This window comes from Schistocerca gregaria, chromosome 1 (assembly GCF_023897955.1).
Source record: "Schistocerca gregaria isolate iqSchGreg1 chromosome 1, iqSchGreg1.2, whole genome shotgun sequence".
In the NCBI taxonomy this organism is placed as follows: Eukaryota; Metazoa; Arthropoda; class Insecta; order Orthoptera; family Acrididae; genus Schistocerca; species Schistocerca gregaria.
In genome coordinates, this window is record NC_064920.1 from 788880540 (window position 1) to 788896521 (window position 15982).

Consider the following 15982-nt stretch of genomic DNA (forward strand, 5'->3'; position numbering starts at 1 on the left):
GTTGGTGATGGAAGGTATTGGGAATGTCAGCTGATAGAGTTCATGGAGAAAAATAAATATTATATTCCTCACTTTTTCTTTCTTTTCCCCATAGACTGGCTATCATCTTGAGGCACTGCACAAGGATGAAGGAATATATCTAAATCTGCAGTCTATGTCATATTTAGACAGAGTGCATGACAAAACCATTTTATGTGTATTGACATAAACCTGCAGACTCCTAAATTACATATCCCGTCACTGGCATAATCAGTGCACTAGAAACAGGTTTTTGTAATCCTGTTACCACTCGTTACTGTCTGCAACTTTCATTCTTTTATATAGTTATTCTGTATGTTCATTAAATCCTATTCTTTGCTTAATACTGTTGTGCTGTTTGAGCTCTCGGTGTTCATGCAATGCTGCTTCTTCTTCGTTAATTTTATTGTAAGCAGAATCAGAATTTCTTTTAGTCATACGTACTTTTACAATTCTGCTTTTCTCCTCTGGTTATTCCTTTGCCACCTTTTATGTTGTTAATTTGGGAAAAAGAATATGATAATGGAATGTACCTTAAGGACCAACATATTTTCCAGTGATGTAGTACATGTGCCTCTGGGAAATGAGATTGAAAGTGAGTTGGAAGTCAATTATACACTAAAATGATGTATAAGAAGAAAATAGTAAAATTAACAATGAAGTTATAGAACCAGTTGACGAATTTTTTTATTTTAGAGCAGTTGTGGATAACTGGATCACAAAAATTTCAAAATCAGCTCTTGATCAGATTTTCATAAATATACATAAGCAACACTACTCAGCTGAAATTATTAACAAAATTACAGTGACTATGAAGTCCAGATGCTAACACTGAGTTTAAACAGCAAAATTCAATGTCCTGTAAAAACTGCAACACAAAGGCAGTTGAATGATGAAAATATAGAGCTTTTTAATCATCTTTTGAGGACTGAGAACTGGTTAGAGAGATAAGACGACAAGTTTGCTGAGTGTATGTTTAATTCCTTTCATAAAACATTTTTCCAATACCCACATACTCCATTTCCACTGAAGTAAAGGATAATTGGAAATAAATGTACAAATTCATGGGTGACAGTAGGGATAACAATCCCTGGTCCAAAGAAGCAGTGCCTGAAGAACTACATGAAAAATTAGGAAGTTGATGATAAGCTTAGGACATACTGTAAGTTTACTGTGCTGTCAACAAAGAAGTAATTAAACAAGCAAACAATTCTGTAATGATAAAGTAATAAAATAATCTAATAATAAAATGAAAGACTTTTGGAAAGTTGTGAAAAGCAAACAAGTAACATGCTACAAAAAAACTCTAAGTCTAAATGATGAGTTGACATCAGGACCAGAAAAAATAGTACATGATTTTAATGACTATCTCAGTAAAATAGTTGGAAACCTGATGATGAAGAACTGCCATAGAGCCAGTACTCAACATCCAACAAATGCGGAAACCATAAAAGCATCAATGATTCCACACAAAACTTCTGATACTGAAGTGCTCACAGGTATAAAAAGCACTACAGAGTATATACTCCAGTGGCAGTAACAATATATCAGATTTAATTTTAAAGAAATTGGGGAATACATTGTAGAGCCACTAACTCACATAATTGATGCATCCTTTAGTAACTAATTTTTCCTTACAACATAAAGGTTGCTTAAGTTAACCCATTCCACAGAAAAGGACCTGAAAGTGATGTAGCCAATTACAAGCCTGTAGCACAACTCAGCACATTTTCAAAAATGTCTGAGAAATTGTTTTACACCTGACTAGAAAGTTTTGTTAACAGATTATCTTTAATACTGAAGCATCAGCATGGCTTTAGAAAAGCAAAAACAACAGCCACAGCTGTGTATGAGCACCTCAGCACAATCTTAAATCATTAGATAGTAAATAAATTACTATGTACTTTTTATAAATCTGTCTAAAGCTGTTCATGTTATTGGCCACATAATACATACTTTTCAGAAAGTTAGCTAATGAAGATGTAAGTGGAACTGCAGCTCAATGGTTATAGTCACATCTATCAAACAGTGGACAAAAAAGTTGAAATGAAATTTGAAAAAAGAATACTAATTTTCATCAGTGTACTGTGCACTCCTCTGAGGTAGTGTCTGTTAGACATGGTGTACCACAAGGCTCAGTCCTAGGGCTGATACTGTTTCTGTTATACAGTATTTTGATGACAAAAACACAAAGTTTGCTTCAGGAAACACAACACTATTTGCTGATGACACAGGTACTCTGGTAACAGATAAAAACAAAGGTGACCGTGACCAAAACATTAAACCACTTATATCATCACTGAGTGAACTGTTCAGTGAGAACAATCTAATTCTGAGTATATGAAATAAACTCACATTGGTTTTAGCCCTGTGCATCACAAGTTGTTCCAAGGGAATGTTTGTTTTAGGATAGCATGCTATATGTAACGTTGGGGACTGACATCTAGTGGCCTACCCGAGAGACACACATTCATCTGTCACTGCCTGCCATGGGAAAGCTATTCATTGTCTGTTACTGTGCATTCACCACCTATAAGAATCTAAATAAAGGATAGTACACTCCTGGAAATGGAAAAAAGAACACATTGACACCGATGTGTCAGACCCACCATACTTGCTCCGGACACTGCGAGAGGGCTGTACAAGCAATGATCACACGCACGGCACAGCGGACACACCAGGAACCGCAGTGTTGGCCGTCGAATGGCGCTAGCTGCGCAGCATTTGTGCACCGCCGCCGTCAGTGTCAGCCAGTTTGCCGTGGCATACGGAGCTCCCATCGCAGTCTTTAACACTGGTAGCATGCCGCGACAGCGTGGACGTGAACCGTGCAGTTGACGGACTTTGAGCGAGGGCGTATAGTGGGCATGCGGGAGGCTGGGTGGACGTACCGTCGAATTGCTCAACACGTGGGGCGTGAGGTCTCCACAGTACATCGATGTTGTCGCCAGTGGTCGGCGGAAGGTGCACGTGCCCGTCGACCTGGGACCGGACCGCAGCGACGCACGGATGCACGCCAAGACCGTAGGATCCTACGCAGTGCCGTAGGGGACAGCACCGCCACTTCCCAGCAAATTAGGGAAACTGTTGCTCCTGGGGTATCGGCGAGGACCATTCGCAACCATCACCATGAAGCTGGGCTACGGTCCTGCACACCGTTAGGCCGTCTTCCGCTCATGCCCCAACATCGTGCAGCCCGCCTCCAGTGGTGTTACGACAGGTGTGAATGGAGGGACGAATGGAGAAGTGTCGTCTTCAACGATGAGAGTCGCTTCTGCCTTGGTGCCAATGATGGTCATATGCGTGTTTGGCGCCGTGCAGGTGAGCACCACAATCAGGACTGCATACGACCGAGGCACACAGGGCCAACACCCGGTATCATGGTGTGGGGAGCGATCTCCTACACTGGCCATACACCTCTGGTGATCGTCGAGGGGACACTGAATAGTGCATGGTACATCCAAACCGTCATCGAACCCATTGTTCTACCATTCCTAGACCGGCAAGGGAACTTGCTGTTCCAACAAGACAATGCACGTCCGCATGTATCCCGTGCCATCCAACGTGCTCTAGAAGGTGTAAGTCAACTACCCTGGCCAGCAAGATCTCCGGATCTGTCCCCCATTGAGCATGTTTGGGACTGGATGAAGCGTCGTCTCACGTGGTCTGCATGTCCAGCACGAACGCTGGTCCAACTGAGGCGCCAGGTGGAAATGGCATGGCAAGGCGTTCCACAGGACTACATCCAGCATCTCTACGATCGTCTCCATGGGAGAATAGCAGCCTGCATTGCTGTGAAAGGTGGATATACACTGTACTAGTGCCAACATTGTGCATGCTCTGTTGCCTGTGTCTATGTGCCTGTGGTTCTGTCAGTGTGATCATGTGATGTATCTGACCCCAGGAATGTGTCAATAAAGTTTCTCCTTCCTGGGACAATGAATTCACGGTGTTCTTATTTCAATTTCCAGGAGTGTAGTTTTGTGTGATTGGTATCAAAATTTGTATACTGCACTTCGTTATTAATAGTAAGGTGGTGTGAAAATCTCAGCTATCTAACGGGCATATTTTTGGAGATAGAAAAATTTATTTTAAAATTAGAAAAACTGCACTTAAGAAAGGAAATTCACGTGGGAAAATTTATGACTCGTTTTTGGTTATCAGTTAAAATACTCACCTGAATTATCAGGGTATAGAATTATTTAACTGAAATTTAATTTAAAAATTTCAAATATCTCACAATTTTTGTAGTATGAAATCTAAAATAACTTCAGAAAGAACTATTAAAATCAATATTGAATTTATTATGTGTTATGTGAGCCTTTGAGTAAATGATAGTGTGTATGTGGGACATTTGTCAAATTTCAATATTGCATTATATACCATTGTAAGTAATGTGCAAGAGTTACACAAGCCTGTCATGGGAAAATGATCCTAGGGGATTTACCCACTTAACTGATGACGTATGTCTGGGTGTGATTGCTGTTGTAACAGAGCAGCCAGAAAGTCAGCTGGACTAAAATCTGTATCTAAAGAATATTTCCAGAATTCTTGTCTTTTCGTTTTCGTTTATTAAACATTACTATAATATTTGTATGTCAGATTGACGCAAATGTGTCTGTGTATAAGGATTGGTGCAGACCAGTTTTGGTAGGAGTATGATCACAAGCAAGTATTCTGATTAGCAGCCAGTATGGTCAGCCAATCAGAATTGAGACGGTTCTCACTTCTTACATGATAGTTATTCTGGGAGTGAGGCTGGAAGAAGGAGATCGCTTGCTAGCATTGAACGTGGACGATCATGTTACTAGTGCCAGTAAAAATAATGGGTAAGATGAAGAATTATTTAGTGTTTGAGTTATTGGTGAGCTAAGTTGACAGCAGTTGTTGTTGAGGACTGCTTGGTGAAATTTCAGAGGTTTTGACTAAATCTGTTAGACAGATATTCGCATGTGAAATATTGGCCTTCAAAGAATCTGGGTGGCATGTTTCAGTATTCAACTACTGAGCATTTTTGGCAAGCAGTTTCTGTTTTAGAAATCCACAAGAAGGATCGAATGTAATAACTCATATTAGTTGTGAAATTAATGACTGTGAAATCGTTGTTTAATTTTGGTCGGGTTTGGACGGATTTCTGGCTGCTATGCATGTGAAATGTGTACGTGAATCATCAACTGGAAGGAAATAGCCAATAGTTCAAATGTGGACTGAATAGTACCGTTTCTTTGGCTCTCAAGGACAAAATAAACTTTATTGTGTGGAAATTTCGAACATTATTTTGCAGAAGCCAATCTATTTTTTTACTGCCTGATAAAATTGGATGACAGTATTTCTACAGAACTTTCTTTCATAACTACAGTTGTGTGGCCTCAGTATTTGTAGATATTAGGTGATGTTTTTCATCAACGCTGCTTTTACATCATCTTGTAAGTATCTACATTGCCGAGTGAAGTTGTGCAGATGCCATTCTGAGGTAGGTGAATTTTAATTTGCAGCCTGCAGAGTGACAACAATGATGAAAAGACATGAGAAATTAAACCCCAACCTGCCACAGCTTCTCACCTGGCATGCCCCTAAACAACCAAGAACTATCCAATGTGAACCATATTGAGTTTCTATGTATATGGCTTGAAGAAAATTTCAAACTGGGGCACTCATGTCAATTGTATCACAAATAAGCTGTCAACTGTGTGTTATATTCTAAGGGTACTCAGCAAAGTAGCCACCAAATTCGTTCTTATATAAATATATTGTTCTTACTTTCACTCCAGCAGTATGGCATTGTACTTTGGGGTAATTCACTCTGCAGCAGAGATATCTTCAAACCACAAAAAAAAGGCAATGCGTATAATATGCAAACTGTGATGTAATGAACCATGAAGACAACATTTCAAGAGACTTGGGCTTACGACACATCCATTGTTTACATTTATAGTGCTCTATCATTCATTAAGACCTGCTAAACAAAAACAGTTCATTAACATTAAATGCACACATTGAAAACTATGAAACATGAACAACTAGTTACCATAAAAGTGCCCTGCATGTTGGGATATGGATATTTAGTAATTTACCAGACAGAATGAAAAGAACAAAAATGCCAAAAGCTTCCATGTATAAATTAAGAAAAAATTCTATTCGAGCAAAAATTTTACACCGCAAATGACTTTTTTTGGTAAATGTTTATAAATATTAACTAATTTCTTAGTAGAAAATCACTTACACCTTATAATTATGTATATGTACCATGCATATATCCTTAACTAACATTTAAAAATAAATTAAAAGAATTTCTAGATGACAACTCCTTCTACTCATTGGCTGAATTTTTAGATATAAACTAAGTAAAAAAAAAACTTAATCATTAGTGTCACGCAATATTTTGTGTAATGTAATTTCTTGTACAGACATCTTTTATTAACCTGACACGTTCCACATCATTACGAAGTGTCGTATTCATGATCTATGGAACAAGTATTAATCTAATCTAATCTAATCTTTAAGGCATGTAACATACAGGTCTGTATTTATTCCTACTTTGCTCCCACAATGTCCCATTCCATTTCATAGTACTACAGAAAGAAGTTACAACCCACCTTACAGGTTAAAGTACAATGTGATGTCAATTACCTTCTTGTAATATCACACAGTCTTTCATTTAACAAATAAAATTGTAACAAATAAATCGTAAAAATTACTTGTAGAAATGTACATTTGACATGTCCAGGTCATACGTACAAATTGTACAATATTGTAAACATGGACTTATAATGTTAAAAGCGTTCTTAAATTAGTGGTTGTTCAATGAGTAATGGAGGATGCATGTAGGGAACTACCAGGAGAGGCAAGGAAACAAATAAGTGGGTCAGTGAAAAGACTTGAGGGAAATACATAATTACAACTAACAAAGATTAAATGGAGGTGGTATGACATGTAGTCAGACAAATCATTGTTAAGTGGATGAACATAGTTCTTGGCTGTATTTCAAGAAATTACCAAAGACTATGTCAACCACTTAATGGAAGGTGGATGGGCATTAGAAAACTAGCAGGAACAGTGTGAATTTGTATAGCTGAAGATCACGATGCATGGAGAAGTCTGGAAGAATCCTTTATCCAGCACTGGGGACCAAATGATGACAACTGCTACTGCTGCTGCAAAACATTGTATCCTGGTATCGTTATTAAGCCTCTCTGATTTGTATGGGCATGTTGTACGAATGTATGGTGCTAAATGATTCCACTATGAAAATATCAATTATGATATTGCAATCTCTAGACTGTTACATCTATGAGAGATTTATTATTCTGAAACAAAAATGAGCATGTGATTCTATATTCCAACCAATACAAAACTTACTTCACCATTTTTGATTCTGTGTTAAACTTTTATAGACAGTATGTGTGGCTACTCCCTTTGCTCCTTATTGACTAGACATGAAAATGGTTCTAGCCTTTAAGAAGCTATATTTAACTTCTCTGTCCATGTTGTTACATAATGTTCAGTCATGCATAGAACATCTCTCTCTTCCGTAAATCTTATAAATGTATACAAAGCTCATCTACCTTATTTTTCTGTCTTGTAATGTGTTGTTGGGACAAACTAAATTATTTTTCTGAAATCTTTTATATATCTTGTGGTTTTTGTTTTTTTCAGATTTTTGTCATGACTGACATCTGTAACCTGGCATTAACTGAAAAAAGTGTGACTCTCACTCCAATAATCACATGGATTTTGCCTTGCATGCTTTTAGAATTCCTTGCACTAGGCTGCTTCAATGTGCTCTTTGGGATGGGGGCACCTCTGCTTGCCAATAACCAGGTACGTGGTCAGTGGCAGGTAGTGTAGGCTGACTATCAGGTGGCCCAATTACATGCATCCTCCACATTTGTGACATGCTGGGATAGGATGTGTGGCTGCTGTGTACGGACGCAGGAGGAGCTGGCCACTCTTCGCGAACAGCTCAGCGTGTTGATGGCCGCGGTCAGCCGTCTTCAGGCTGCTGCGTCGGAGTGTAGCGGCAGTGGGGAGTCTGGTGCGTCGCAAGGTACACCCCAGGTGTTACATGCTTCACCCACTGTCCCTGCTGTCGAGACATCTTCGCGGGTACCGGGCGCGGTTGGGCCACCCTCTCCCCAAGGGGAGTGGCGGGATCAACGGCGTTCGCGGCGCACGAGGCGGAGGGTCAATGTAGAGGCTGGCCGTGTGGCATCGCCCGCTCTGCCTGTGAGTGGACATGTGGCCGCTCCTTCAGCAAGGTCCGAGCAGGCACACGGGGGGAGGGGTTTATTAGTTATTGGGAGCTCCAACGTTAGGCGGGTGATGGAGCCCCTTAGGGAAATAGCGGAAAGGTCGGGGAAGAAGGCCAGTGTTCACTTTGTCTGCTTGCCGGGGGGTCTCATCCGAGATGTGGAGGAGGCCCTACCGGCGGCGATAGAGAGCACGGGGTGCACCCGACTGCAAATTGTTGCTCATGTCGGCACCAATGACTCCTGCCGTCTCGGTTCAGAGGTCATCCTCAGTTCGTACAGGCGGTTGGCGGAGTTGGTGAAGGCGGAAAGCCTCGCTCGCGGGGTGGAATCAGAGCTAACTATTTGTAGTATCGTTCCCAGAACCGATCGCGGTCCTCTGGTTTGGAGCCGAGTGGAAGGCTTAAACCAGAGGCTCAGACGATTCTGCGGAGAGCTGGGGTGCAAATTTCTCGACCTCCGCTACCGGGTGGAGAAATGTAGGGTCCCCCTGAATAGGTCAGGAGTGCACTACACGCCGGAAGCGGCTACGAGGGTAGCGGAGTATGTGTGGAGTGCACATGGGGTTTTTTTAGGTTAGAGAATTCCCTCCCTAGGCCCGACAAGACGCCTCCTGAGATGCGGCAAGGCAGGAGTAGGCAAAATGCAACAAGGAATAACAATATTAATGTGCTAATAGTAAACTGCAGGAGTGTCTATAGAAAGGTCCCAGAACTGCTCTCATTAATAAACGGTCACAACGCCCATGTAGTACTAGGAACAGAAAGTTGGCTGAAACCAGACGTAAACAGTAATGAAATCCTAAACTCGGATTGGAATGTATACCGCAGAGATAGGCTGGACAGTGAAGGGGGAGGCGTTTTTATAGAGATAAGAAGTGCAATAGTATCGAAGGAAATTGACGGAGATTCGAATTGTGAAATGATTTGGGTGAAGGTCACGGTTAAAGCAGGCTCAGACATGGTAATTGGATGTCTCTATAGGCCCCCGGGCTCAGCAGCTGTTGTGGCTCAGCACCTGAAGAATAATTTGGAAAATATTTCGAGTAGATTTCCCCACCATGTTATAGTTCTGGGTGGAGATTTTAATTTGCCGGATATAGACTGGGAGACTCAAACGTTCATAACGGGTGGCAGGGACAAAGAATCCAGTGAAATATTTTTAAGTGCTTTATCTGAAAACTACCTTGAGCAGTTAAACAGAAAACCGACTCGTGGCGATAACATATTAGACCTTCTGGTGACAAACAGACCCGAACTATTTGAATCAGTTAATGCAGAACAAGGAATCAGTGATCATAAAGCGGTTACTGCATCGATGATTTCAGCCGAAAATAGAAATATTAAAAAAGGTAGGAAGATTTTTCTGTTTAGCAAAAGTGACAAAAAGCAGATTACAGAGTACCTGACGGCTCAACACAAAAGTTTTGTCTCAAGTGCAGATAGTGTTGAGGATCAGTGGACAAAGTTCAAAACCATGGTACAATATGCGTTAGATGAGTATGTGCCAAGCAAGATCGTAAGAGATGGGAAAGAGCCACCATGGTACAACAACCGAGTTAGAAAACTGCTGTGGAAATAAAGGGAACTTCACAGCAAACACAAACATAGCCAAAGCCTTGCAGACAAACAAAAATTACGCGAAGCGAAATGCAGGGCTATGCAAGAGGCTTTCAATGAATTCGAAAGTAAAGTTCTATGTACTGACTTGGCAGAAAATCCTAAGAAATTTTGGTCCTATGTCAAAGCGGTAGGTGGATCAAAACAAAATGTCCAGACACTCTGTGACCAAAATGGTACTGAAACAGAGGATGACAGACTAAAGGCCGAAATACTAAATGTCTTCTTCCAAAGCTGTTTCACAGAGGAAGACTGCACTGTGCTTCCTTCTTTAGATTGTCGCACAGTTGACAAAATGGTAGATATTGAAGTAGACGACAGAGGGATACGGAAACAATTAAAATCGCTCAAAAGAGGAAAGGCCGCTGGTCCTGATGGGATACCAGTTCGATTTTACACAGAGTACGCGAAGGAACTTGCCCCCCTTCTTGCAGCGGTGTACCGTAGGTCTCTAGAAGAGCAAAGCATTCCAAAGGATTGGAAAAGGGCACAGGTCATCCCCGTTTTCAAGAAGGGACGTCGAACAGATGTGCAGAACTATAGACCTATATCTCTAACGTCGATATGTTGTAGAATTTTGGAACACATATTATGTTCGAGTATAATGTCTTTTCTGGAAACTAGAAATCTACTCTGTAGGAATCAGCATGGGTTTCGAAAAAGACGGTCGTGTGAAACCCAGCTCGCGCTATTCGTCCACGAGACTCAGAGGGCCTTAGACGCGGGTTCACAGGTAGATGCCGTGTTTGACACAGTTCCCCACAGTCCTTTAATAAACAAAGTAAGAGCATACGGACTATCAGATCAACTGTGTGATTGGATTGAGGAGTTCTTAGATAACAGAACGCAGCATGTCATTCTCAATGGAGAGAAGTCTTCCGAAGTAAGAGTGATTTCAGGTGTGCCGCAGGGGAGTGTCATAGGACCGTTGCTATTCACAATATACATAAATGACCTGGTGGATGACATCGGAAGTTCACTGAGGCTTTTTGCAGATGATGCTGTGGTGTATCGAGAGGTTGCAACAATGGAAAATTGTACTGAAATGCAGGAGGATCTGCAGCGAATTGACGCATGGTGCACGGAATGGCAATTGAATCTCAATGTAGACAAGTGTAATGTGATGCGAATACATAGAAAGATAGGTCCCTTATTATTTAGCTACAAAATAGCAGATCAGCAACTGGAAGCAGTTAATTCCATAAATTATCTGGGAGTATGCATTAGGAGTGATTTAAAATGGAATGATCATATAAAGTTGATTGTCGCTAAAGCAGATGCCAGACTGAGATTCACTGGAAGAATCCTAAGGAAATGCAATCCGACAACAAAGGAAGTAGGTTACAGTACGCTTGTTCGCCCAATGCTTGAATACTGCTCAGCAGTGTGGGATCCGCACCAGGTAGGGTTGATAGAAGAGATAGAGAATATCCAACGGAGAGCAGCGCGCTTCGTTACAGGATCATTTAGTAATTGTGAAAGCGTTATGGAGATGATAGATAAACTCCAGTGGAAGACTCTGCAGGAGAGACGCTCAGTAGCTCAGTACGGGCTTTTGTTAAAGTTTCGAGAACATACCTTCACCGAAGAGTCAAGCAGTATATTGCTCCCTCCTACGTATATCTCGCGAAGAGACCATGAGGATAAAATCAGAGAGATTAGAGCCCACACAGAAGCATACCGACAATCCTTCTTTCCACGTACAATACGAGACTGGAATAGAAGGGAGAACCGATAGAGGTACTCAGGGTACCCTCCGCCACACACCGTCAGGTGGCTTGCGGAGTATGGATGTAGATGTAGATGTAGATGCTTGGCCACCTGTGACCAACCTTCTGCAGCAAGTGGAGTAGGGTCACATATGTTATGGCCCAGCTGCAAGACTGGCAGTCTATCAGTTCTTCGCCCACACCTTGTGCTTTGAGAATTTCGGAGTAAACACTTGTCTTTCCTCTGAAAAGGTGTTATTCTCTTTTCTCTGTTCTAGGCATGTTTTTTGGTTTAACTAATGCATTTGCTTGTATTGATCACAAAATATTGCTCTAGAAGTTGGACAATTATGGAATAAGGGCAGCAGCTCACAATTAGTTCACCTCTTACTTTTAACAACAGACAGCAAAAGGTCATTATTAACAGTGCTGAGAATGGCTGTGATATGGGGTCTGAGTGGAGCATAGTCAAATGGGGGATGCCCCAGATATAAGTGTTGGGACCACTCCTGTTCCTTATTTATATAAATTATATGCTCTCTAGTATTACAGGTAATTCTAAAATATTTCTGTTTGCTGATGACACTAGCTTGCTAGTAAAGAATGTTGTGTGCAGCATTTGCTCTGTTTCAAATAGTGCACTTCATGCATAAGTTCATGCCTTGTAGAAAATAACCTAATGCTAAATCACAGTAAGACTCAGTTTTTACAGTTTCTGACACACAATTCAACGAAACCCAACATTTTAATTTCACAGAATGGGCATATGGTTATTGATACTGAACAGTTCAAATTTCTAGGTGACCAGTTAGGTAGTAAGATGTCATGGAAAGCTCAAATTCAGCGTATTGTTCAAAGACGTATTGCTGCCATTTTTACCATTCAAACAGTATATGAAGTAAGTGATTGTTCGACACAAAAATTAGTCTACTTTGCTTATTGTCATTTGCTTATGTCATATGGCATTACATTTTGGGGTAGCTCTTCCCATTCTCAAAGGTTATTTTTGGCTCAGAAACAGGCAGTTCAGGCAATAAGTGGTGTATGTTTGCGAACCTCTTGTCGACCCCTGTTAACTAGTCTGGTTATTCAGACATTGGCCTCTCAATATATATATATTCTTTACTGTCATTTCTTCCACGTGCTTTCAGATTGAAACTGAAAGTGAAAAATTAAGCTGATTTCTACATTATATTGTTGATTGTGTTTACTGAAACTTAAGGCTTGATTTTTTTTGGGTTCCTAAACTTTTTGTTTCATCTGTTATTACTTCTATGTTGTAATTTCATGTACGACACATTCAATGACCTTGGATATTTGATACTCAATTTGGTCCTACAGAAATAGATGGGTAAATAAATAAACAAATAAATAAATATTTGTGTGGAAATGAGTGTTTTATCCTTCACTACAAATGATTGATAGCTCATTCATACATTGCATAGTCATACATGGAAGCAAATTATTGTGAATTTGAATGAAACAAAAGAAGAAAATACGAAAATAACTCACAACTGTAATGGTCAAGGTATTATTATTGATATTTAGACAATTGATGTGGAAGAACTGATTTGGTAAGAAGTGTGTTGTGGGTGACCATATGTAACACAAATGCAGTAAAGGTTTATGATTAGCATCTCTCAAACCTTTCATCAATTTTTGTTCAATGAGTGCTGCAAAGAAAGCTGTTAGAGTGAATTCTTTATAAATGACTGATTCTGATGATTTCACTATTGACAGGATTTTTATGCTGGGAAAAAGTAGAACAGCTTACCTGCAGCAAATGCAGCAGCAATGAAGAGGGCAAAGGCAGCAATAACTGAGACGCCCACCTGTGACCAGCGACGACCCATGTGGTCAGCCACCCAACGACCTGCTACATATCCAGGGAACTCTGCCAGTGACTGCCATGCGAAATTCATGAATGGGTTACCCTCCAAGTTAGTCACATTTAGTAGCAGGCTGTAATATGCCAGCTCGAACACCATCCTGTGACATATTTTTGGCACACATTCAGCTTAGCACTGTCACTAATAATTTAAATTAAGAGTCTTGTTCTAAGTAGCAAACTCTTTTCTGTAGAACAACAAACCTGACAATTTTGCAATGAACTCCTTTCAGAACTAGTGAATTTTATGTCATTAAAAGGATGAGCAAAAGGATGTCAAGTGGACAATCTCATTACTTGTAATCTCTTAGCTCAAAGCTAAGGTATTTATAAGAGATGGATCAATTTAAGTAGCTTCAATTATTAGGTCAGTCTAAAGGCTAAGAGGAGTTTTCTTCCAGCTGTGGAATACATAGTTTATTTAAATGGTTGCTATCCTAGATAACTTTAGAAATAAAGGAAAATACGCCCACTGCTTCTATTCAGTGGTAGAATTCTTAAACCATGTGAAGTACAACTGACATGAAGCAAGAACATGCAAAATTTGCTACTGCTGCTAAAGCAAAAATAAATATAATTAATTTATTGTACTATTAAAATAAACGTTGAAGTTATATGTAACCCGTGTGTGTGTGTGTGTGTGTGTGTGTGTGTGTGTGTGTGTGTGTGATGCAGATTACAACTGTAGAGATTTACAATTACAGTCTGCAGAGATTTACTGGATGAATAGATAAAGAAATACTTAAGAATGTGTTAGAAAAATGTTACAAAAAGGCTAGAATGGTACTTATGAGGCTTCAGACAGGTACAATGAAGAGATTGCTGTACCTCTAAGCTTTCTGAAACAGAAAAAAATCCAGCACAAGACTGGTACTAAATGAAGAACAGCAACAGAATCAGCAATTGAATGTTCAACAGAATTCGTTGCACAGGCCTTGGAGAAAATGTCTGGAGTTTTCCTTGATGTATCCAAGGCATTTGACATAATAAATCACACAGTATGCAGCAGAATGGATAACAACATATTTCAGTGACAGAAGACAGTACGTTACTGTCGAAGATATACACATGAAAGATAGAAGCATATTGTTGGGAGTTCCTATCTTGTTGAATTTATTTGTAAACAATGTAATACAAACATGTGAAATTGATACAAAGTAACTGTGTGCAGATGACATGACTGAGTGTAGCAAACACTTTTGAGGCACTTGAGAAAAAACAAACACACAAGAGAGAGATAGATAGACAGATAGATAGATAGATGGAGAGAGAGAGGGGGAGGCTTATGATTAATGAGATACTCACTAATCTGAAAAAATGAACTATTCACAAGCGTTTCAACAATAGATAAAACAAAACATATCTGTACTTTTGAATGAAACAGGAGTGAAAGAAATAGTTTCAGTTAAGTCTGTAAGTACAATGATAGTGAGCTAAAATGTAAACAACAGATTAGCACTGGTTTCAGCAATTTAAGCTCTATTTCTAATGAGACAACTGTCTCGATGCATTTCAAAAGCTTTTGTATATCATGGTCCCTCCTGAATGATATATCCAATCAGGAATGACAATATGAAGAAACTCTGCCATCACTATAATGAAAAGATTATTGTCACTACATGTATATCCTTCACTGTGCTCTGTATGATGGCTTGTGGAGTATGTAGGTAGATACAGACATTTGTAAATGTGTTCAAGACCATAGTGCCTGCATATCAGGACATCGCAAATCTGGAGACCAATGAGACTATTCATGTCCGTAACACAACAAACAGAAAACAACTGAGTTGCCTTTCACATCAGCTACAGATATTTGCTAAAGGACTTCAATATTCTGGTACTAAATCAATGAAAGCATTCCAAGAAGTCTGCAATCTCAAAACAGAATGGTTTTGCTGAAACCCTGAAAAAATACTGATGAAAAAATAATTCCATAGCAGTGTTGGAGTATACAAGCTGACATTACTAATTTTCTCTGTGACTAGGGAATTTTATGCACAATAAGATTAGAAAGTGAAATAATTTTTTTTTACTAGTCGTTCATGAGCAGTTACGAACAGTATTATAGATCAGTGGTTCCCAAACTTTTTTGTAATGTGACCCACTATTTTCTGGAAACATTTTTTCAACCAAGTATGTACATATGTATACTCTACCACTACAATCATTACAAAGTAGTTAATAGTGTTATAAAATTATATATAATATGAGACACAACTTAGTATTGTATGAAAATATGATTTTCTGAGTAACAGTTTTGAATCTGGTGAAGGGAACTTAATTAAAGAAAAGAAACAATATTTTGGCCCATGAAAATTTTATTTCATGCAAATTAAATGGTGAACTTAATGAGATTTGTGGGATTGTTTAGTCTTGATGTTAATGACATTTTCTATATCTGAACTGAAGCTTGTTAGTATTAGTCGTAAATTGTTTTCCATGCAAAGTTAGTTTCTATATTTGTTAAAAAAAATATAAAAAAAGCTAGAAATAGCACAT

The 15982-nt window shown here is 39.6% G+C and overlaps 1 protein-coding gene across 1 annotated transcript in view; it reads right to left on the minus strand.

The window, feature by feature from the left end:
* LOC126269513 (solute carrier family 22 member 7-like) overlaps window positions 1–15982 on the minus strand; it is a 132942-nt gene that overhangs the window by 29925 nt on the left and 87035 nt on the right. The window contains exon 7 of the mRNA XM_049973999.1: window positions 13370–13584. Coding sequence (XP_049829956.1) covers window positions 13370–13584 — 215 coding nt within the window. The remainder of the gene's footprint in view (window positions 1–13369; window positions 13585–15982) is intronic.